We start from the raw sequence: 23,290 nt of genomic DNA on the forward strand, positions 1-23,290 counted from the left end.
GCCGTATTTTTCATCGATTTCCGTACCTTGTGGGTGTTTGATGCTTCAGTACAGATGGAGCATTATACAATCCCGAGAAGCAGCCCTGCCCGGGCTGGAGGCAAGGCCAGGTCTGCAATTAACGAACTTTCACAAGGTCAATCTTTAATTTCTTACTGGTTTTGAAACTACAATGTGCAGAGCCATCGAACAACAGGAGCATCTGGACAGATTTTAACAGAATCCTCCAAGTACGACTACAATGGTAACAGGCAGGATGTACCCGTCTCAGGTTAAAAACAGGTTTGCATCTGTAACACCACATACGAGCCTTTGGTCGTATCTGGTTCTAAAACCGGAGGTAAAAATAACAACTTCCTCGGAAAATAGTTTATATTTCAGTACTCCAGCACACAGTTGTTGCTCTCCAGCGTTTGCGGCGTCGAGGGAGGCTCCGGTGTTCTCCACCCCTCGCCAGGAGCCGGCAGGTTCCTATTTCCCAGCCACAGCAAAGCCAATGGCATCTTAACGCGGGTTCCTTTATCAGATCGGAAATCAGCTCGTTGGAGATGCATCCCTCTTTGCAAACGGGGCGAAACGAACGTGGAAACAAACATTTCTATTAAAACATACGGTAGCAATGGAAGGCTCGGCCGAGCAGCCACAGCAAAGGTTTCTGCTCCGTGCTCACAGGAACTAAGCTTCCCCGAGCAGAAAACGAGGAGCAACGCCTCCGTTCGAGACGGGGGCTCCCAGGGGCTCTGCAGAAATTCCTCCCCCTCAAAGCTCGCAAAGGGGGCAGTGTCCAACATCTCATCAAGACGTCACAGCTTTATCAATGAAAGAAGAATTTCCCTAAGCCCTGTCTCTGTCCCCAGAAGCACCGTTCGTACTTGTGGAGAGAAGAGCTGCGTCAGCAGCGCTGCCCCTTCTCCCCGGTGTCTCCCAGCGGATGGGTCACAGCCGGTCCCTCCTCCTCTGGGGCCCTTGGGAGGGACCGTCACAGGCTGCAGGGATCGCCCCCAGCCCGGGAGTTCTTCAGGAGAGCAGCGGATGGGCTGAGGAAGGGGAGACGCGCACGCCGAAATGTCTTTTCTTGGCTCTGGTCGTGACAGATGCTCTCATACAAATTTAAAAACTCAATTCTGTACAAAAAGAATCATCTGCTTTAACAGCTGCACAGGGAATCCAGCTGTGGTCTAAAACCCAACTTAGCAAATACGCAATTTTACAGAGGGCTGTATCAAGGTAATGTCTCAGCTGTACTGAAAGCACAGTGTTTTAAGTTAAACATAAAGATACCATTGCTAGGTTATAAAATAAAGCTTGTAGCCATTTGCTTTGTTTAATAATCTGAGCAGCAATTCGAAACCAGGGGTAAGGGATGGGCAGGGCATGCCAGTCTCCTTCCAGGGAAAGCTGCTGGGGACATCTCCGCAATTCCAGCTGGAGCGGCTTCCCTGCAAGCTCAGTTTCGATAGTGGCCATGAATCGCTGTGAAACCTCACCGTGAAAGCGTAAAGCCCAGGTTTGTACCAGCTCCAAGCAAGGCCAGCACAAAAACTTACGCCAAAGGGCTGGACTGGAGGCTGAAGGAGCTTTGGCCACCCAGAGCCAGGGCCAGAGAAGGTGGCAGAGCGCTCGGCCGCAGCAGGACGTTTCTAGAGCCCAGCTTCTCCTGCAAAGAACGGTTTTGTTGGGAAACACGTCCCCAGAGGAGACGTGACGCTGCTGCACATCACGCTGTACAGCACCGAGCACCTTTATCTTGTTTATGGTCTTTACCAAACCCCTACAAACAATAAGGCGTGGATGAGCCCTGTGGGGAGACCAGGAGACGAAGGACCACTGGCGCTTGTCGTCTCCCAGCCAGCAGAATGCCACCTCCCGTGGGGGCAGTGGCCGAGGGAAGGTTATTCGGGTTATTTAGGTGACTCAGACTTCAGAGTGCTCAAAGGAATTTCTACCCCTGGGAAATTTCAGTGAGTCCTGTATCACCCCCAGAACGTCTGGCTAATTAGAGCATCTTTGAGAGACACATCCGATGCTGATGGCTATTTTGGGATCTCAAATTAGCTTTTGCAGGCTCGAGGCTAAAACCTGAACGCAGTAATGCTATGAGAGGGAGGAAGACGTTTGATACAGGGCATGTTTTCAAAATACTTCTGGCATATACAGTTATTTTCAATGTATTAAGATTTACATTCCTCCATAACATTAAAATCTTTCACGTAAACATGCAACAAACGCAATGCACAAGCAAGCTGTGTTATTCCAAAGGCAGTGCCACAAGATCCACTTCTACTGGTAAAAAACTGCATCGTAATAGATGATCTCTATCAAATCTTTTCCACTTGATATAAAAGCTGTGCCTATTAAGAAAGAAATGGGAAAGATTGGTACACCACCATATAAACTGATGATCCAGTTACATTGTAAACGAAGATGCATTCGACAAACAGGCCACAAACCCAGACATGTTATGATCTCCCCTAGCAGAGAACTACGGATCCAATTTTCAAGTCAAAGAACTGAGGGTAATCTCACTCTGTTGCAGCATTTCCACATCTTACCGCTTTCTTGTTCCTAATACTCCTAAGATAAGAGAAGCTCGTTTAGTAGCTTTACAATTCCATATAAAATAAGACTTATGTCCTTCTATGTCCTATGCCCAGGGCTTTTCACGCTTGTCTTTTGAAGCCATTAGGCTTCTTCAGGGTTCCAAGGGTTTATTTCTTTGTTCTTTTATTTATGGAGCTCAGACTTTCAGTGATCTCGAGATTTGCGAGAAAGCGATTAGCTGTCCCCAAAGGAAACGCTTACGGCTGCTGCCTGCGGGCCCGGGGGGAGCCGTGTCCTTGCCAAGTAAGCAGGTCACTCCGCTGATGCACGATTATCTCCCCAGCCAAGTTCCCGCTCGGTTTGCAAGCGCTTGTGTGCGTTTATTAAGGTATTTCTTGGAAAATAAGCAAGTCGGTGGGGCTGGAGCAGCCACCAGAGGGAGCGCCGCGGTCGTGGGTGCTGACTGGCACCGGCACCCAAAGGTGCTGGGGGTCCCTCACCCCTCCCCGAGGGCTCGGGGTGGTCACCAGGCGTGCAGCCCTGTGGGGCTCTGAGCCAAACACGTCCAGGCAGGACCTCTGGCAATGACATCAGACAAAAAGCCATAAAAAGAACAGCCAGATCACATTTCAGAGCCCATGGATGGGGGTGTGGAAGGGGTAAAAGGGTCTGGCTGGGCGGCATCTGATCTAAAACCTGCGGTCTATAATTCTAACGCATTACGGACTCCTATAGGAATTGCTGTTGAGCCATTCCTTGGGCTGCTCTGTTTCTAGAGCATGGGGCAACCTCTTCAGCGCTCCCCTGCTGCTGAGAGCACCCTCCTGAAGGCCAACGTCCCAGTCGGGAACCAGCTCCAAGAGACAGATCTCCTTATCACATCTGGGTGCCCCCTTGTTTTGTCGGGGGTGTGGGATGTGTGTCCCTCTTTTGTTCTGTCCAGCGGTTTTGAACTGAAAGAGGGGAGATTTAGATGAGATCTCAGGAAGAAATTCTTGGCTGCGAGGGCGGTGAGCCCCTGGCCCAGGGTGCCCAGAGAAGCTGTGGCTGCCCCATCCCTGGAGGGGTTCAAGGCCAGGTTGGATGGGGCTTGGAGCAACCTGGGCTGGTGGGAGGTGTCCCTGCCCAGGGCAGGGGGTGGCACTGGGTGGGCTTTAAGGTCCCTTCCCACCCGAACCATTCTGTGATTCCATTCCATGATTGCCCGCTCTTCTCACATCCACTTCAACCTCCTTCTCCACGGGCTCTCGGTGGGAGAGCTCTACGCAGGTACAAACCGAAGCCTCCTCCGCACCGTGACCTCTGCAGGAGCGTCAGTCGTGTAACCGGCCTTTCGCAGGAGTAATTTATTTGTGGGTATATAAAGAATGGCTTCAATTTAGCAGCTCAGATGGTGCCGCCGCCCCCTCCCTCCCACACGGAACACGTCAGCAGCTTGCAAGGGGTGGCAAAAATAAACAAACTTACCCACTTCGCGTTGCCCCTGCTCATCTGCCCCCAAGCGATTCACAGCGACGAACTCTTGACTCCTGCAAATTGAAGACATTTGTGAGTCTCCTTAATGTAAGCACAAATCACAAGAAAAAAAAAAAAAAAGAAAGAGATTCCTGCATGCAATTACACAGGAAGGAAAACATGCAACTTAAGCTGAGCTTTGAATATTTCACAGTAAATATCAATACTGGGGTCTAAAAAGGGCCATCATTTTACATTTTTAAATAACTGAGCAGAATTTTTGGTTTTGGCAGTAGCAGGACTATCTATATTCGTTGTCATTTTACATCTTCTGATATTTAAGCTTGCCGATTCCTTTTTGCCCACATTACATTACAGTGCATTTTCAAAGGGCACAGTATTAAAGTTATTGCTAATTTATGCAGAAGCATGTGTTTTTTTTAAATGTTTATTTTAAACATTTTTTTTTTGCAAATTTTTACATTAAAATTAACATTTGAAGAATTGTTTCAATAAAGTTTATGCAAGTTGCCGTCACAGTTTATGTAAAAGAGAAATGTGCTATTAAAATCAGACATTTAGGTTACCTTTTGGGTTTTGCGATGCATGTTAGCTTTACACATCCTGATTCTCCTGCGATAATTTTCCTTTAAAAGGGGGGCATAGGGTGATCTTTTCATCAAGCAAGACATTATGCCCTGAAAGCTGACTCCAAACCATTGTTGAAAATTCAGTTATTTACACTTTAATAACAATCTACAAATACAACTTGTTGTTTTAAAGTATTCCCCTCAATCATGCACTGCTACCAGCAGTTTGGTTCCTAACGCTCTATTTTTCACCCCCGAGCAGTTTAATTCTCTCCCCCTAGAATGCCAGATTCATTTTGCACATGGGAAATACAAACCGTTTTTCATGTCTAAGAAGCCGTTTAATTTAAACTATTATATTTATATATATACACATACATACAGACCCCCTCGGAAGGATATGAGGAACAACTGCAGCACCCTTCTCAAACAAAAATACATTTTTAAGTGGTTCTCCAAGTCAAGGCTACGGTAAAATAGGAAGGGCATCATCTCAGAAAAAGGGGCTTGGGGTGTTTACATAAAGCAGAAAGCAAGATTCCTTTTCCTCCTGGTGGCAGCTAAGCCTTGGATTATTTTTTTTAGCATTGGTTTTGTCACGCTACATTTAAAGCGGCCATTTCGGGCTCGCTCCGGAGGCTGCGATCCTCTGCGAGGCCACCTGAAATCGCAACCAGTAACTCAGCAAAGAACCAGAAACGCTTCCCAGCAGACAGAAATCAGGTTTCTGCCATAGTCCAGGATCAAACTGCTTTCAACAACTTCCAGGGGGTGAAAAACAAATTTTTCTTTTTCTTTTTTTTTTTATTTAAAAAAAATAAAGCTCGTTCAATGAGCTTGAGAAACTTTTGGTGAGAATTACAAAAACCACCATTTTTAAAATGTCTCCATGTTTTAAAAAGACAATTAGCTTTAGCATTAATTTAAATTTATTTGAAAAAAAATAGCTATTTTATTGCTCAACAAAAAAAAATGACAATTCATCACATTTACTTTGATTAAAAAAGGACTAAACTTTATTGACAAACTGCGGCAGACATTTTGACAAGTTTTAGCTACCTATTTAGGCAGACTTACACATGTAGCATTTAATCTTCAAGAACAGAGTGGGAGGACAGTGTACAAATCCAATTAGGACTTTATCCTATGTACAAAGTGAAATTTTTCCTCATTTTTTTCAGCTGCAGTGTCCCTTTTTATGCAAAGCTAGTGTTGAGATACACTTGAACAAGTCGACGGGATTGCTAACATTGGCAGTTTTGTCAGTTTTAAACTTGCACTGTATTATCTGCCCCAAGCACTATAAAAATGAGAAGACTGTAATTTTACAGAGTTCAGACCTACTCACGTAATAACTCTGTTTGCTAATATCAAACACTGGGCAGTTAGAGCCATGCTTTAATTTGTTTTTTTCCCCTTAAAAGTTCTTCATACAGAACCGAACTAAGAACCCCTTTACACTGGAAAATCTGCTTCCCAAGCATCTCTCAACACCGCATGTTCGGGGCTAGATTTCAAAACCCACATAAGAAAAGTCAATTTTATAAACCTAATTTTTTTTTCCTTTTAAGTCAATTACCTTTAAAAAATGCTATTTAATTTGAGGATCCTTCGTATTAAAATTTAAACTTTAGATTCACCAGCAATCTGCTTTTAAGGAAAGTTTGACGTCTGAGGTTACTTTTAAACGGTGGCAGCTACTACCGTTACATTATGATTTTAATTCTTAAAAACAGCCCTGAATTTTGAAATGTAGCCTACTTTGGGATTCTGCAACTACAACTTTTATGGGTTCCTTAAAACCAAACTTAAAAGGTTAACAAAACCTTAATTTCATAACGGCTAAGCAAAGCATGTCACTTTTGAAACTAACATTTTTAACTCAACTTTTTTTTTATTAAAAAAAGGTACAGTTGTGTTTATCTAAACAACAAAGAAAGAAAAGCCATCTAACACACTTAAAAAAAAATAAAAATTAAAGTCGGTCCTCTAAATCTATTTAACTCATTTTAAAATACTACGTACAGAAGCCAGAATGCAGGGTGAGGATGGAGTGGGAGGAAAAGGGCCACGAAGAAAAACAGTTAGACAATTACTTGTCTGGTGTGGGTAAAGCAACGGGAATCCCGGGAGATACAAGAATCAGTAACAACTGTTTGCTCATAACTGATATTTTTCCCTCATGTTTGTTTTTTTAATAACGTCCGTATGGGTGCTCTCTGTAGGCCCCCTTCACTGGCCTGGCCGGCGGGGCCTTCAGGGAGGGCCGGGTTCCGTTCCAGTCATCTTGCCCTGCGGAAAAGAGAGGGATATGTCAGGGATGGGGAACGCTTGAGCCAAGGGACACGGAGGGAGCGGCGGGGCCGGCCAGCCGGGGTCCCCTCCGGAGCTGACGCAGAGGCATGGGGCATCTTCACAGCAGTTTCACCCCGAAACCTGTCTGCAAAACGCCCCGCGGACCACCAAAACGTCTCATTTGGAGCACGTCTTGAGATACTACGGGAAAAAGCCCCTCGCGCGGGGATTCCCGGGAAGCCTGCAGCTCTGACAGCCTGACTTGGACAAACCCAGCGCCTTTTCGGAGTAATTAATTTCAGCAGAGCCGAAGCCAACTGACGGGGCAGCTCTGGCAGCCAGCCGCGGGCAAGGTGGCAGCAGCCACGGCCCCTTGGGCTGGTGGCCAGCAGCGTCTACAAGCTCAGGGTCTGGCTGGGGGCACTGCTACAGGTAGCGCTCCTCTCCTTCCCAGACACCAGGCAAGGCGGCTCCTGGATAATTGTGCCAAAATAATGAAGTCCTGACGCTGCTCTAGGATGGCAGCGCATCCACCTGAGCCTCCAGACACCGGTCTGGCTGCAACTTGCTGTTCCTTCCCCTCCGCGACAACTGGAAAATTCACATCCGTCGCCTGCGCAGCATCTGCTCACCTCTTCCGAGCAGACACTGCCAGCAGCGCGGCACCGGCACCAACTGCTGATGGGACCAAGCCCTCGGCAGGACGGCCCAAACCCTTCTGCTACGTACAACCACCACCGAGGGAAACCGAAGTTCGCATCCCCACGGTCCCCGCGTGAGCTCAAGCTCCAAATATCCCAGCTCAGCTTTCATCACGGCTTGTGCTTGCAACGCTCATCCTGGCACGCCTGCCGTTCTCTCCAGGGTCACCCCTCTGGGAAAGCAAGTGTCCGAAGCCCGGAAGACAGCCCAGCCTGTTCCTACCACCGTGCAGCACATTCCCATTTTCTCAAAACTGTCTCCAGCCTGGCTCATCAATTTATTTCGCTAATTCTGTTTTCATGAAAGCAGAGACCAAAGGAAATTACTGTGGATAAACAGATTAGCTGTGGCGACTTCATGCCAAGTATACAATGAGCGTTTTGGCCTTCATATCCCAGACACCACCACCGCTCTCCTACCAAGTAGGAGGCACAAAAGCCTCTTTGTGCTGCGTGACTAACACGGGCAACAAACCGAGCCATTGAAGGCAGGAAAGACAGCAACATTACTGACAGCAGCTGTCTGTTCAAATGCATCTTAGACTGGAAAAGCATCCCTGGTTAGGCACCTGAACTTGAACTTCACACAGTTTAAGCCCCGAGGAGGGAACACCCCAAGGCGGGAGACAGCCACTGCATTAACAACTCCGCTTCCCTAATACCAGTGTGACAAGGCACAGGGGATTCCCAGCTCCTGAGGATCCCAAAAAGTCCCTCCAGCTGGGCATTACCTTCACTACCTGCTTTCATTCATGCCTTCAGGCAGGCGATGCTCTCTGCTAAAGGGAGTTATTTTCCCCACAGCGTATTTCCATGCCGTTAAGCAGCTCGCTGTATAGCTTCGGTAACTGTTTATAGTTCAGCTTGTTTACGGAGAGAGGAAAATGAATCTTACTCATTGCCACATGCAGATGCCATTCATAAGATGAAAGCTGAACTAGCTTTAAAAAGAAAATATGCAGTCACCCAATCCTTTACTGCTGGCACCTCAGATATAAGGCCTATTGTTTTCAACACTTGGTGATCTACAGAGTTGTGGTTAAATTGGGCTCCCACGCCTCTCAGTCTACCCAAATTGATAGCCTTATGCAACTCAAATTAGCTAAACTTCATTGACTACTTACATATTGACCAGAATTGTTCCACCTAGTCAAAGGGAGGCCTTCATATGACACTTAAATCCATTTTTCAAGCAAATGCACAGTGCAGAGTCAGTATCAGCTAGTGGGTTTTTGAGGATAAGGAAGCAGATGGAACCATGCATTCATCCAGCTCAACAAAATATAATCTGTGAAAACCAGGCTGCAGCAAAAGTAGTGCTGTGGGTGGAAATTCAGAGCTCTGAAAATATTCTAAAGCTACAAGGAAATTAAAAGATATTTCCATAGTTTAAAAATGGAATTTTAGAAGTGTCACCTTTGAAAAAATCAAGCTAGATAAGAGTCTAAAACCACAGAATGCCCTCAGTTGTTCAGACCTGGATAATCTGTAGGGTATAAATATCCTGCCCCGTAAACTACCTGAGGTTCTCCTCAGTAAGTTTTTGCTCAGAGCGTGGAGCAGCGCTGGAAAACAGCTGGTCAACCACAAGCAATTCCCACCTACATGCAACCGCTGCAGGCAATTCCCAACTATGTGCAGCCCCTTCCCTGTCAAGAGAACAGTATTCCCAGACGTACCATAAGCTTCATAGGTTTCCTGTGCTTCCCCGTGTCCATAATCATAGTATTCTGTGTCCCTGGAAGAGTAATTATGTTGGTTACATACAGTGCTGAAATCGTATTCCTAAACTGACACAACTTGCACGAACACTTGAAAAGCAAAGATGCCCAGTGTTGCTCGTGGCTGCACTGCGGCTGATCACTGCTTTTACAGAATTGTCAAGGACACCAGGACACTCCCAAAAGTTATTTCCCAGGCGCTCCTGGATTCCAGCAGAACAAGGCACCTTCCCTACAGCTCAAACTCAGAAACCAGCGTTTCCATTCCCTTAACATAAAAAAAGGTCATGCATAATTTTCTCCGTAGCATACGGGAGACAAGGAAACTTACCCTTGGCCCTGGCTGTAGTAGCCTTCATACCCCTCATAGCTCTGGTCTGCGTATGCATCATCATAGCCCTGAAATGGACGATGACATAAACGGTGTTAATGGAAGGACTGAAGGTTAATGCCTCATCAAGAGTAATGGCAAAACTGAAAACAGCAGCTTTCGGAGGAGCCTGTGAATCCTTGCCTGCCACAGGGAAGGCGCTCAATCATCAGACACGGGTAGCCAGGATCTGCTTGTGTCCCATGGCTTGGGAGGAACGACCCACACTAATATTCACAACGCATTTAAAGTAATTTACGTGTCCAAGGCTGCAGTTTGTCTGCGGTACAAATCCATCTGCCAGGAGGCCTGTAACGGTGTTATCTAAACCACAGATTTACAGGCAGACAAAACCCAACCTATCAACTTGTGATTGGTTTCAGCGGAAAAACTGAGAAGTTTTACTGAGAGGACAAACGGACTTCTTAAAAGCATCAATATTTGGGATGATTCCCCAAAATGCTATTGCGCGTCAAAACCAGTCATTGTCTTTTCCCTTTAGAATACCAAGACCAAAGATGAGAAGATAAGCTTGGCAGGAAGGTGGTGCTTAGTTATACGACTTGCAATGTCACCATGTTTACTTCAAGGATTTTAGGGGAAGTGAGAAACCTTTGGTGTTTCTTGCTCAAAGAACTCTCCTGCAGAAAGAGAACGTGATGTGAACTACATCAATCTTTGTGATGTAGTTTTTCTACCCTGCACTGATAGTTACGGCAACATTTCAGTTTTAGAAAAACCACCCCTTACTCTGCATTTAGGACACTAGCAGGTCCCTCAGCACCGTGCCAGTGACTGGTGGCCACTTCTTCAGTGGCTGTTAGCTCTTATTTCAATAATGTTCAATATCTAATATATGAGGTGTCCCTGTCCGTGGCAGGGGAGCCGGAACTAGACGATCTTTAAGGTCCCTTCCAACCTAAACCACTCTAGGATTCTATGATCAGCTACCTGGAATAAAAACCCCCTAAGATATATAGTTTCTTACATATTCCTCATAGGTTTCTGGTGCGGGAGGAGGAGGAAGCGGTATTCTCTGAATGCCGGCTGCTCGCGCTCTGGGTGCAGGAGCCCCCCGTACTGCTGGGGGAGGAGGTACTCCGCGGGCTACAGCAGCTCCCCTGGCAATGGCACCCCGCACCGGGGCTCCTCGCACGAGGGCCCCCCGAGGAGGAGGAGGGGGAGGACCAACACCACGGCCCCTGGAAAGGAGATAAAAAGGACTGTGAAGAGCTACTGGGGTACTGCTCGTGTGCTGAAAGCTGAGGGCAGTGCACGCACTTCTTACACCAACTTTAAAATGCAATAGCTTGATAAATAAACACAGACACAATTAACTAAGCCATGAATTCTTTACCAAAAGTGACAGCACAAGAATTATTAACATTGTTGTATTGCAGGATTTACAAAACCCTCTTCTGAGATGAGAATTCTACTGCATCAGATATTGTACAGAGGAAGAAATAAATCTAAGATAGAGCTTCGACCAAGTAATTTCTCAGAACTCATTTTAAACAACCCTTTATCACCAACCTGTAATGACTGCCAGACCTCCGGGACTGTAAAGATCAATGATGAGATGAGCAGGGACACTTCTGGGCTAAACACTCAGAAGCAAAGACTCTCCCCCATGAAACAGGTAGCGAAGCAAGAACTATAGTAAAAGAGTTTTATCACCAATTTATGCCAATGCCTTGACAGCAACGACAGAATAATGCCATCCTATAACTTTCAAGAGGAAGATCAGTTTAAATTGAAAATGCCTATTCTGCCGAAGGCTATGGAAGCCAACACAGCGTATCTATCTACGCAGGATTTCATAGGTCAATTTCTGAAAGGTTACTTTATGAAGATACTAATTGCAGACATCGAAAATAACACAGAAGACATCCAATGTGTTAGATTACTAGATTACATCTCAAAACATACAAAACATTTGACGCCAGCTTGCTAAAAGCAAGCCTGCAACACAAGGCTAGAAAGCCTTGGCCAAAAGCCAAGGTCAAGGCCAACAGCTGATGTGCAAGAACAAGCAGCTTCGCCTCATCTGGCAGGACAACTCCGAGCAAGATGCAGCATTTCCAGGTCTGTGCTTTTGGGAAAGGTACCTTGGAACAGGTGGAGGCGGCGGTGGAGCTGCTCCCCTTCCCCGCACAGGGACTCCTCGGCCACGAGTTGGCTCTGGCACACCGTTCAGATAGGAGAGCTCCAAGAATTGCTCCTGACAGATATCATCCATCATATCCTAAAGAGGGGAAAGAGTCAACTCCAAAGAACAGCTAACTAGCCAGCCTGCGCTCCAGGACATCACAGGCTACTGTGCTGCAGTAAAAATATCCCGATAGTCCTAAATTAAAATCTCCTTGTTAGTTTTACCGGGATTTGCTCAGCAGGCAGCAGTGTACAACTGCCAGCTTTCCCCAAATCATCCAAGAAGGGCACGCCACCTGCGTGTCCAGGGGCTGCAGTGAGCACTACAGCTGGTCCCTGGGAAGAGGACCTCGCTGGTAAGGGTCCTGGAGGCATCTGCTGGTGTTCTGCATCCCAGGGATGTCAGCAGGATTTATTTGCAAATGCTAGTGAGTTCAGAGGTGAAGTCAGGCAAGACATATCTCACCTCGAGCATCTTACAGCTCCTATTTAAAGACAAGTAGCTGGCAATGAGCGCTCATACGGTAACAACATACTGCTGTGTTCCCGACACGCTGAAGGAACAGGACAGGATGCAGCCTGATGAAGAGCAAACACCCATTTGCAAATCCAGGCTGTCTCTTCAAATTCTTAGGAACACAGTATGTGTTTTTTATCATTGCACTCCATGCATTTTTATCGCCTCAGGGGACCTAGCTCCAGGAATTAGTACGGATCTCCGGTGACCCCGCAGAAGTCATGGCACCCCACCCCTCCCCTCAACACACAGGCAGTGTGGGCCTCGCGCTGAGGATCCTCACGATGCCATGGCAACACTACAAAGCAACGAGTCTCCTACCAGATGTGTCTTCACAGCACTGCTGGCTTCCATAGTGACTTCTCTGTCAATTTTCACAAGTTTAACACATTGTTTGAAGGCAGCGACAGATGAGACACTTTAAATAGCAAGGCTGTACGCTTGCTTTAGCAAGCTGAGGTTTTGTACATCCCAGGGGCTCCTTGAAGATGACCTCTTTCCTTCAAAGACACTTCACATAGCAATCTCTCCTCCTCCCTGTGTCAGACTCTCAGAAATCACACAGTACCCATCGCTTTTCCACACTTCCCTACTACCCACCGCTCTTGGGTCCCACCCGCCCCTGGTACTTGAGGCAGAACATCCGAGCTCCGAGTCTCAGCTGAGGCGCAGCGCTGAGGTACACCCAGCTCTCTACCTGCCAGCTCTCGGAATTACAGGCTGAGCCAGACAGAAGCAGGGACCACTGCGTGCTTCTTTCCCATTTCGTTTTTGTTTTTTTCCCTAATTTAGCAGGCAATACTATTGTTTGAATAACATACAAGAGACTCCAAGTTCTTGGAATCAGTCCCCTAGCTGTCACAAAACTGACCTGAAGTTGTCCAGAAAGGTCTTACAAGGTTCACCAGTAAAAGACATCCCCAAACAGATAACAAGTGTCATCTGTATAAATGCCTGATTAGCAAAGAGGTTCCTTCACATCGTACACATTCAAAGCAACAGAAATATTGATTTAACAGACGTGTCTCAAACTAGCTACAACACTGAATACTACTACCCAGCTGCCTGGGCAGTCACCCTCCTCATCCTCACACCACCCCTTCAGAGCAGAGCAAACATCTCCGTCCTTAGTTTCTGATCTGAGCAGTGACGTTTTCTAGACAGATTCCTACACTACAGTTCCAAGTCAGAGCAACCCATCCAAAAAGCCCCTTCCATGCCAGGCATGGCTAAAGTTCTTCTCCCACTAAAATGGAGACGTGGAGCTAGACAAGCTACTCATCCACCCCAGTGTCCACAGCTAGTACTGGGAGAGAGATGCCTACTCCAAGTGTTGTAGACAACTGCCCTGTAAGTGTATGCCTTTCTAAATATGGTTAGGGGATTAATACATGCCTTCATGCAAGACTAATGGGGTCATCTAAAGCTGCCGCACACACTCCATGCTTCAGGCTCCCTCCGCTCCACCAATTCCTGTAGCACGAGCCTCACACTGTGCAAATCTCACCCATCCTTACAGCCAGATTCCCAACCCATCCACCTCCTTCAAACAGAAGAGAACGTCAGTATACGTACTGGAACAAGGAACTTCTTGACTTCTTCCATGGCGTGAGCCATCAGAGCATACGCTTCACAAGGGGGTCCAAAAACTTCAATGAAGACATGCAAATCCATATTTAGATGAGCATATTTAGGATCTCCCCCTTTACGCAGTTCTTCCTCCTGAAACAATGCAGATTAGAGATCACTAAAACCCAGTAAAATGCACAGAAGCTGTTTTTCTTTTACCTGTTTTCTAAGTCTTAAGAGGAGGTGTCTGTAAAAGCATTTTGGCTATGCAGGGACACAGATCACGGTAACGTACTACAAAAAGCCATATGCGATCTACACCTTCCACCTTTTTATAGCTGCCTTTTCAGGTGACTATGATATTTTTGTCAATGCACGGATGTCAGCCACCTTTTTGCCCGAAGTTTAAGCATATGCAAGCAGCGTTCCTCCTCTTCTACACCACCTTTCTGCCTGAGTTGGTCTTGAAGGTCTAGTGAAGTCTAATGCCTCAAACGAGCTTGCTCTTTAACTCTGCTCTTAGATACCTGTGTTATTCAGATGGCTTTACGAAGCTACAAATAAGCTAGAAATGTAAAAGCTTTTCATGCTGCTAAAGTAAAAAGCTGAATTAAGTGGCAACTCTGTTGACTGTTAGCTCAGTTTTGGGAATAAGCAGAAAGAAAAAAATTCTTTTCATTTTTTCTGCTCAAAAAACCCCTCCTGGCACTCTGTGATTCACTAAAGATTACCAGGAACCTACTCCTTCAACATCTTCAGTGAACCACGAGAATTTAAGGATTTCAGAGGGAACAGCTGAAAAAGGGGTTTGTTTTTTTTTTTTTTCCTTTTTCTTTTCTTAAGGGTAAACATTCCTTTAGGGAATGACTTCTCATGCAGTAGCTGGGATTCATTCTTATTTTATAAACTTTGTACTTCACCTCCCGCACAAACTGTCTCTGCACCTAAGGGTACAGGACATCAAAGGGTGACGGGTCTCCAAGTCACGCTCATAAACAAAACACACATCACACTTCTGCCCCAAACAAGATTGCTCCCAACATGCACCAAACAATTTGGGAAGGATGACTCCTACTGCCTTTGCTTTTGGATTTTAATGGTTTAATCTTTTATAAAATTCTTTGAGAACTGCTACTTCTCACAGCAATATGAAAGGCATTAATATATATGTATGTTTTCAGGGGTGATGCCCTTACCTTTGCTTTGTCTCGCATCGAACCCTTTCCAAGCACAGATATCTTGGCACCAGTTTCTTCCTGAAGTCTCTTGATAGTGTTGCCTTGAGGTCCCAAAATCTTTCCAACAAAGTTGAACTGTAAATGAAGAAAAGAAAAAAAAAAATTACCTCCAGAGCTCAGCAGCCGTAACAAAAGCTCTTCCTAACGTTATGCTGGCTGACAAAAAAAAATTAGACACTCCATTTTCTCTTCACCTCACCAAAAAATACAGACCAAAAAATGCACAGGAAAATTTATATTCCAGAACATACTTTTCATCAAAAAAATGCTCCAGCACAAAATCAAGCTAAATTAACTCACATAAAGCGTTTAATTCTAACATCTACTCTCCAGTAGTTTTACAGGGAGCAAGCCTTAAGAGTTAAATGAGTTCTTAACTGTAAAACACAAAGCTCTAGATAGGAAAGTGTCTATTCTAGTAATAAAAGATCACAGCTATGCATCGCCATTTAGCTTTATCCCAAGACATTTTAGAAATGTAATATATCAGAAATAAGATCCTGCAAGCCTGCATAGGAAAAATTCCATAGTGATAGTGGAACACTGGCATAACTCCTGATGACACTTTGTCAGCTACTATCTCTAAGAGTCAGCCACAAAATCCATAGAAAATAAGCAAATCGCAGAGATTCAGTAAGCTATTTTCTGGCCCTCACCTTGGGGTACTGTTTGACAGGTATCAGAACTCGTTCTTTCAGTTTCATATTCTTGTGGGAAAATAAATCCAGGTAGTTCTCTTCCTCATCCTTCTTTGTTGTTTCACCCTTCTGAATTTTTTCAATTTCTAAACAAGATAAAAATAGGGCTGCTTATATTCCTCAAACAAGCATCATTTTAGAGTTGGAATTATGACAGGACATACCACCCTCATTCTCTGTGAATACAGGAACACTTGTAATTGTGTTAATGGAACCTGGATAGCCAGGTCACCTCTTCAGTGCTAGCCCACCTTGCCTCTTCCTCCCTTCACATCTAGGCATTCCAGAAGGCCAAAAACGGGATAATGAACAAAATAAGAAAGACCGGCAGAGAACGCCCTACAAATAACTTCAATAGGGAAGAGTAGGAAACTGTAAGTACAGTTTTGCGTATCACTTCTGCCGTGCCTTCCTCTCTCAGGCCCCAAGCTCATGCTTGGCGAAAGCAGTCCCCCGGCGTGGGCTCCTAACGCTCCAAAGAAACCGGCCCCGACTACGCTACTGGATCCACTCGCTGTAGAGCAGCAGCCATCAGCACATCAGGCAAGTCATTATCATTCATGCTGATGCGCTATTTTATATCTGTAATTTAAGTAGTGGTGTCAACACATACTGACACTACGAATTTCAGTTAATATTCTGATTTTTATTTGTATATTGTGAATGATAGAGTCTTGGAAAAACACTGCGGTGGCCTGACTGAACCAAAGGCATGCGGCAGCCTGAGGGGAATCTGGACGCAAATCCAAATAACCTTCTGGAAGTAGGTCATTAAGGTAGGCCAATTAGGAACTTGTACGCAAACACCTTCTCAAATCTGGCTAGAAATTAAACTTTCACTGAGAGATGGCAGGAGACAGTCACCTCAAAAGACGACCCAAATGGAGAAGACTCAAGATCATCTTCAAGGCAGGCATTTCTAGCACCATTTCTTACAGTCATTGATGCGCTTTCCTTTGTACAAGACAAACGCCCAACATTTTTCAAAAGAACGTAGCCCGTAGCTGACTGGCTTTTCTTTTCCAGAGATGTCCAGTCACGTGCAATTTTTATTTAATGGCCAACAGCTAGATGACAAGTTCCCCAAATTTGGAGTTGTTATTATTAACGGCATCATTAACAATCCCAAATGATTGATGAACCATTATGCACTCTTTGGTGCAACTTAAAAAAATAACTGGTGATACCATACACAGCCATCACAAATTATCATTTACAGATGCTTATCAGGGGAGGAGCGTGACCCTTCCCTAAAAGTTAAATTACGCCATTTCATCAGCAAACCCAAGAACTATAAATATCTCTTCTGAGTCGAAAGCGCTCTAAATACAACTTCTCACATCTCAAGGGAAAGAGAGACACTTTCACAAGATTAGACATATAACTGGATTAAAGCTGCAAGACAAAACTCAAACTGAAGACTGCTTAGTCATTCCCAGAGTTTAAAGAGGGCAGCTGCAGTATCTTGTGTTTCCGGTGATTTTCTGCCCATGTCAGAAACATTTACATTAAATGTTCATGTTTGTGGTTTTGGAAGGTTGGTCAGATAATTGACATGTTTTATCCACCTACTAACAGTCTCGGATCACCCAAACAGCAGTAGGAACGATAGGTTACCATCACCCTCCTGGCTGGACAGGCAACCGCAGCCTTACCGGCTGAGAAGCACGACCGGCATCTTTTAGATGGGGAAGGCCAGAAGGAAGTCAAGCAACACGATGGGAAACTAAAAAAACCCCAAACCTTAAGAAAACATGATCAGACCATTGATCAATTTTTTAACTTTTCAGTTTTGGACACAGTAACATAAACTGGTTTTTAGTTTAGAGATCTAAATATAGAAGTTGGAGATTGTGTTGCATAAATATGAAAAAAAGCCTAAATTTTGTATTTCTACTTGCAACAGCACCTTGGCTCCCTTACAAAAGTGTTACCATGACTCCTTAGTTTAAAAAAAATTACCGGATTTAATTGCTTTGAAAAAGAGAGCTTGACTTTTGCTTTAAAAAGAAATGGTTTTCTGAAGACGCTATGCAAAAGTAAAAACCCCAGAAGTTCAAGCCCTGTGAAATTTATAAAATAAGCAATAGAGCTGGCTGCCTTGGTTAGTTTTACATAGTTTTTTAATTTTAGCTATAAGAGCAGATCAGACAATCAAGATTTGGAAACTAAAGATTGCATTGGTCGCCTTATCCCTGGTTAGGCATAGCTTTATAATGCAATGCAATTACTTCTCAACTATTTTGGTTCTTCAAAAACAGCAAGTGAATTTCTGAAAATGCATTCTGCATATTAACAAGCGGTGTTTTCTACGCACACGTCAAGAATAAAAGCACCCTAAAACTGTCTTGATGTAAATTAAAACTACCCAGAGGCATCTTCTACCTTGTCAAAACACAACGCAATCAGACTCAGCCTCTGCAACCCGGTGAATCACAGTTCACATCAGCCACAGCAAAATCCATTCTGCCTCCTGCAACAGGAGCAACGACAGCTGGGAATCGGTCCGGGAAGGCAACAAATAATTAACCATTTGCTAAAAAAAGCATCGGAACCATCATCACCATGCCTTCAAATGAAATGCAAAACACAGAAGACAAAACCCTGTGCAGCAGAATAATTCTAAGTTCTCCAGCTTCTGCAATTCAGGTCAGCGGGGGTGACCTAGCAGTCCCCTTCACACCTTCCGAACCAACTCCAAGGCTGGAAATAGGTGTGAAGGAGGACTAAAAACATGCCACTTGTGACGTGTCCTACTGCTCCGGATTCCAGCATTATCTGTCTGCATTCTGGCACATTAGCTACGGCAACATGAAGCAGTACTGAATGAACTGATGAGTGGTAGCAGTTTGTCAGACCACTTACTGATACGAAGGAGAAGCGTACGTATACCTCGAGGGATTAAGCATGCCTCATTTCAGTGCTGATTTTTTAAAGCCGTGTCAGAGGTGCAGCAGAAGGTTACCTTCTTGCCACGGGGAATGTCAGCAGTCTGGCAGCATGTGTGGCAGTGGTTTCCAGGACTTCATGTGGGGCAGTGATTGCATTGTCTCAGAAGAAATCCTAAGGGGTAGGTAAAGGGGGTTGGTAACACCGCTGCTTCACAAGGAGGAGGCTAAGCAGCCACAGTGCTACTCCTGATCTAAGCCCAAGCTCTTCCTTAACAACAAAAAAAAAAATCAACCATATTAAACATCGCCCTGCAGCACGCTTGTGCTCTGTAAGCAGACACACATTCTGTTTGCTCATAATACTGAGAGTATTATCTTCACATTATGATGATACTGACCCCGTGCCCCCAAAAACCCAAAACAACCCTAAAACCCCAGAAGAGTTTGGGGATGGGAGCCTCTGGAAGACAGCAGAGCTCCCTCTCTCCTATGCTACCACTCCCCAACTGGTTTGGTTTCACAGGAGAGGAAGCAGGGACCTGTTCCTGGGTGGACTCTGTGAATTGTGGAAGCTGCAGAATTTAGCAAGCCTAACCCCACCATCTCCCTCCCGCTTTCCGCTGAAATACACCCCCCACCCTCTAGCCTGTGTGCTGGGATTTATACGCAGACAGCTCCGCTTTGGAGCTTTGCCGGGAAGGGAGGGGACTGCCACTAGCACAGGGAGAAGGGGCCCGGGGAAGGAAAGAAACACTGCTGAAGCATGAGGCAGGGAGGAGAGAGCCCGGAGGCGAGCGATGAGAAATGGCACAGGTAGTAGAGGCTCCTGGGAGAGAAGTGGGAGGTGGCAGAGTCACAGCAGTGACAGGCAGGCTAGCATCAGCAGCTAATAATGTTGGCATGGCTTAGCAATATATACATTTAAAAACGCAACAGTGGAATGGTGTTAGAATATCACAGTCTGCGGCACCGGGGCACAAGTTTAAGGCGGCAGTTACCGCTCCTTTTGGGGTAGGGCATACCCTGGGAAGCACAGAAATTTAAATAATCTTCTCCATTTCAGGATAGCCTTTGCTCCACGATAAGGAAGTTTCAGAACATCGCACTGCTCTGCGTTACATACAGTTTCTCATCACCCCTGTGACCTCGGCCCATCTCTAATCCCACCATTTGGTTCCTTGGCAAGTCACTCCAGCGAGGCCACCACCCGTACAACTTTCCCATACAGCCCCTTTTTTTTATTGCCTTCCTAGGAATATGCAGTGACTGAGTGAATCTGGCAGGAGAACCAGCAGGGATTCTGCCGAGGAGTCCTCCAGCACCTCAGGCTGCTCCCTGCTTTGCAGCGCGTTGCTCTGTCTGCAATTGCTCAGTGCTCCCTCCATCCCTGCATGAGTCCTGCATCTAATATCCTACACGTTGCTCCGAATCCACCCCTCACCACCCATCCCCATCCTTCCTCACCACTGCAAGCTTCTGGGGATGCAAAGGGCTGCATTTAACATAAGGACCAACTAGCTGCCAGCCATATAGAGACTTGCTAGAGGAATGACATAGCTCACATATCCGTCTGCAGCACAGGAAGCTCAGAGAAGACCAGCTCTTTTCGCATAGGGTTTCTCCGTGAAATAAAAATAGCTAGGATTACCACAAGAATTTGAAAAAAAACCCCAGCCCCATGCTTAGCTAACACATTGGGGGATGTCTCCTGTCTCCCCAAAGCACACAAGCAGAGAGGACTGTGCCTTTCAAAACATCAGCATCTCCCCCTGCCCTCCCCGCAGCACATGGGAGCATAAATCAAAGTGAGAAAAAGGGCTTTTCTTGTTCCTATGGAAGAGGAAGGTCGCACGGCCCCCAAAGCACAGGGCTGAGGAAACACAGATCATATTCCAGTTTCTGTTCAGGGCGCTGTGTAACAGAACCCCAAAATCTAACCACTTTACTGCCTTTTCATCACACAGTACGTTGTTCCCGAATCAGTATTACATCACTGTGTTGCTCTTCATTTCGTTCCTAAATAATCCTAATTTTCTCTAGAAATGCTAAGCAGTTTTAGAACCACAAAAGTATTTTAGACTACTTTTACATATTGTTTTTAAAGAAGTCTTTTAGATTCAATGCAGAACTCCTGCAGGGTTCCCTCCCAGAGGCAGGCAGGGAAGCAACTTCCACTCCCGAAAAAGAGCTGGAATAGGAATACCGCTGACATTCAATAATCAGTCACTTCTTTGTCTAGAAATCATTTTGCTTAAGTTGTGCTGGCCGTTTGCATCACAATCTTTGGCCCAGACCTACATTCTGGTTTTACAGCAGCTTCTCCAACATGACATCCCCAAAGGGTGCCACAGCAAGAGAGAAATTCTGAGCAATCGAGATCAGTTTGGGGTCATCTGTGCAAAAAGCTTTAGTCTCCTAAACCCACTGGTTTATTTCAGATTCTTTCTCCTGAGCTTCCTGCTCAGATCATCCTGAGTTTGGACTGCTAGAAAATGCTCCCAAAGGACAGCAATTTTCAAAATATCCAAAGCAAGCAGGAAGCATCTGGAGCTCTTCCAATGATCAATTTTAAGTCTCACAAAGCTGCAGTCTACTATCAGCAATTTTTAAGTTAATGAAAAAAAAAATCATAAATCCTTGTTACACCACTCAATGAACGAAACTTTACTATGTGGACTGAGAACGTTGCTCTTTGTGCGGGAATTAGCAAACTCCTTAGGCTTCATTTCACTGGAAGGCATTATCACAGAGCTGTCGAGCATCTGCTAGCTAAAGGGGTTTATTAATGAAAAACATTAAATTGACAGCAAATCGGATTATAAAACTGATTTATTTAGATCAACATATCTGCGAGTGATGCCAAGTTACCCATAATGATATACCTCAGTTACTTGCACAATGGGAGACAGGAATTATTTCCTACATTAAAGGAGGAGCTAATGAAATCTCTAGCACTGCACCAACTATAGCAATACTATACGTTTTAAAGACCTTAAAAAAACCCAAACCATTTAAAAGCAGAGTAAGTACCAGAGAGCTCGGCACTCTGCTCATCTGCAGATTAAATCTGAGTATATCCCCCTGCCGGGTACTTCCCAGCTCTCCACTCTGCACACATAAAGCAGTAAGTGGGAGCAAATATTTTAAGTCTTTCCGATTCTTAAGCTGACTACAGTGTCTTGAGGCAGCTGAATCTCCTTGCTGGAGGCACCGAAGGCGGGTGCAGCAGCTGCGCCGGGGAGATATGGAGAAATCAGAGCGGGCAGGCGATTGGCCGGCAGAGATGGGGAAGGAGAAGGCTCGTCTGGGCACAGAACAAAGACTGCCATTTCCATTCCCTATTTAGGTTCATCAGAAGCATGAAACAAGCTCTAATACAGATTACCAGAGAGGAAAAATCAAAGAGATCACAAACCATGCCTCACAGGGACTCAAGCAGACGCTACACGGAAACCCCCAGTTTTTAGCGTTCTCTCCGGTCCCCCCTCTCCCCAGGGATGAAAAGGGCCGCAGTGACCGCACACCGTATGTAAAAAAGAAAGTTCTGGGTCTGCGTTTAATCCGGGCCAGGATCAAGCACGGGGCTACACAGAGATTTAACGAGGGAAATATCTAATCTTCAAAACCCCCGGCATCGCCCCTCGCACCGGGCAGGGCAGCCAGAACGGCTCGGCGCACCGCCCGCCGCTTCCCCCGGGCGGCCGGGGGCTGCCCGCCAGCGGGAGGGTCCCGCTCCCCCTTCGCCGTTCACTAGTAGCCGGCTCCCCCCCCGCCCGCCCCACCGAGCCCCGGGGAGGGGGGGGGGGAAGGCCCTGCCCGGGGGTCCCGCCCTGCCCATCCCCCGGTACCTGCTGTGAGGAGCTGCATGGCGTGCGTGAAGGACGGGTCGAGGCTGTCCTTCTCGGCCATCAGCTCGGGCAGGTACTTGTTCTCGGGCTCCATCTTGGCAGCGGCCCCCGGCAGCAGCGGGGTAGGGGCGGCGGCGGAGGCTTGACCGGCCGAAGCGGCGGCCGTGGCGCTGGGCGGCAGGAGCGGCGGCGGCTGTGCCCCGCCGGCGGCCCCGCGCCCCCCCCCGCCACGGGGAGGCCGCCGCGGCGGGGGCCCTCCTTGCCGGGCGCCGCCGGGGCCCGGCCCCCGGCCCAGGCGGGCGGCAGAGTCGTCACGGCGCTGCATGGGGAAGGGGGGTGGGGTGGGGTGGCGGGGCGCGGCGGCGGCGGGGCGGGCGCGGAGCGGAGCGGGCCGAGCGGCGCTGCCACACCGTCCGCCGCGGCACCAGAGCCGGAAGTGCGGGACCGGAAGTACCGCCCTCCTGCCGTCGTCCCGTCGTCGCCCTCCCCGCTACCGGCTCCCGCGCGACCACCCCGCGCGCCTCTGCGCCTGCGCCGAGCCCCCGCCTCGCGCCTGCCGGCCCCGCCCCCAGGGCGCGCGTGCGCGCTCGGTCAACGGCGCGCTGCGGGCGACGCTTTCCCCGGCGCATGCGCAGAGCGGCCCGCGAGGGGAAGGGACACACGTGTGGGCGTGGCGTGTACTGCGCACGCGCAGCGCTCCCGGCG

General features: G+C 46.8%; 1 protein-coding gene across 3 annotated transcripts; it reads right to left on the reverse strand.

Moving 5' to 3' along the window:
• Positions 1-1,083: 1,083 nt before the first annotated feature.
• Positions 1,084-23,112, reverse strand: KHDRBS1 (KH RNA binding domain containing, signal transduction associated 1). Of its 3 annotated transcripts, XR_012584192.1 has the most exons (11): positions 22,586-23,112; positions 15,805-15,932; positions 15,107-15,223; positions 13,917-14,063; positions 11,782-11,918; positions 10,662-10,875; positions 9,635-9,702; positions 9,262-9,320; positions 6,683-6,878; positions 4,009-4,070; positions 1,084-1,124 (listed from the first exon to the last, which is right to left on the reverse strand). XR_012584192.1 is itself a non-coding variant. In XM_074562637.1 (9 exons), exons 1-9 carry the CDS (start codon positions 22,908-22,910, stop codon positions 6,781-6,783), a joined length of 1,293 nt encoding a protein of 430 aa, XP_074418738.1. In that variant the 5' UTR covers positions 22,911-23,111; the 3' UTR covers positions 4,083-6,780. The 3 variants fall into 3 exon arrangements, 1 of the variants encoding a protein (XP_074418738.1); XR_012584191.1 differs by lacking the exon at positions 1,084-1,124 and having other exon boundaries at positions 3,944-4,070; XM_074562637.1 differs by lacking the exons at positions 1,084-1,124; positions 4,009-4,070 and having other exon boundaries at positions 4,083-6,878; positions 22,586-23,111.
• Between the last annotated feature and the right edge of the window lie 178 nt (positions 23,113-23,290).

Source organism: Larus michahellis, chromosome 19 (genome assembly GCF_964199755.1).
Source record: "Larus michahellis chromosome 19, bLarMic1.1, whole genome shotgun sequence".
NCBI lineage: Eukaryota > Metazoa > Chordata > Aves > Charadriiformes > Laridae > Larus > Larus michahellis.

Excerpts from the sequence above, each read along its gene's own strand:
- KHDRBS1 (XM_074562637.1), bottom strand. The coding sequence starts at position 22,910 with ATGCAGCGCCGTGACGACTCTGCCGCCCGCCTGGGCCGGGGGCCGGGC. Across the intron at positions 11,919-13,916 it reads TCAAGAAGTTCCTTGTTCCA|GATATGATGGATGATATCTG; the intron begins GTACGTATACTG and ends TCCCCTCTTTAG. Across the intron at positions 10,876-11,781 it reads CCGCCTCCACCTGTTCCAAG|GGGCCGTGGTGTTGGTCCTC; the intron begins GTACCTTTCCCA and ends TCTCCTTTCCAG.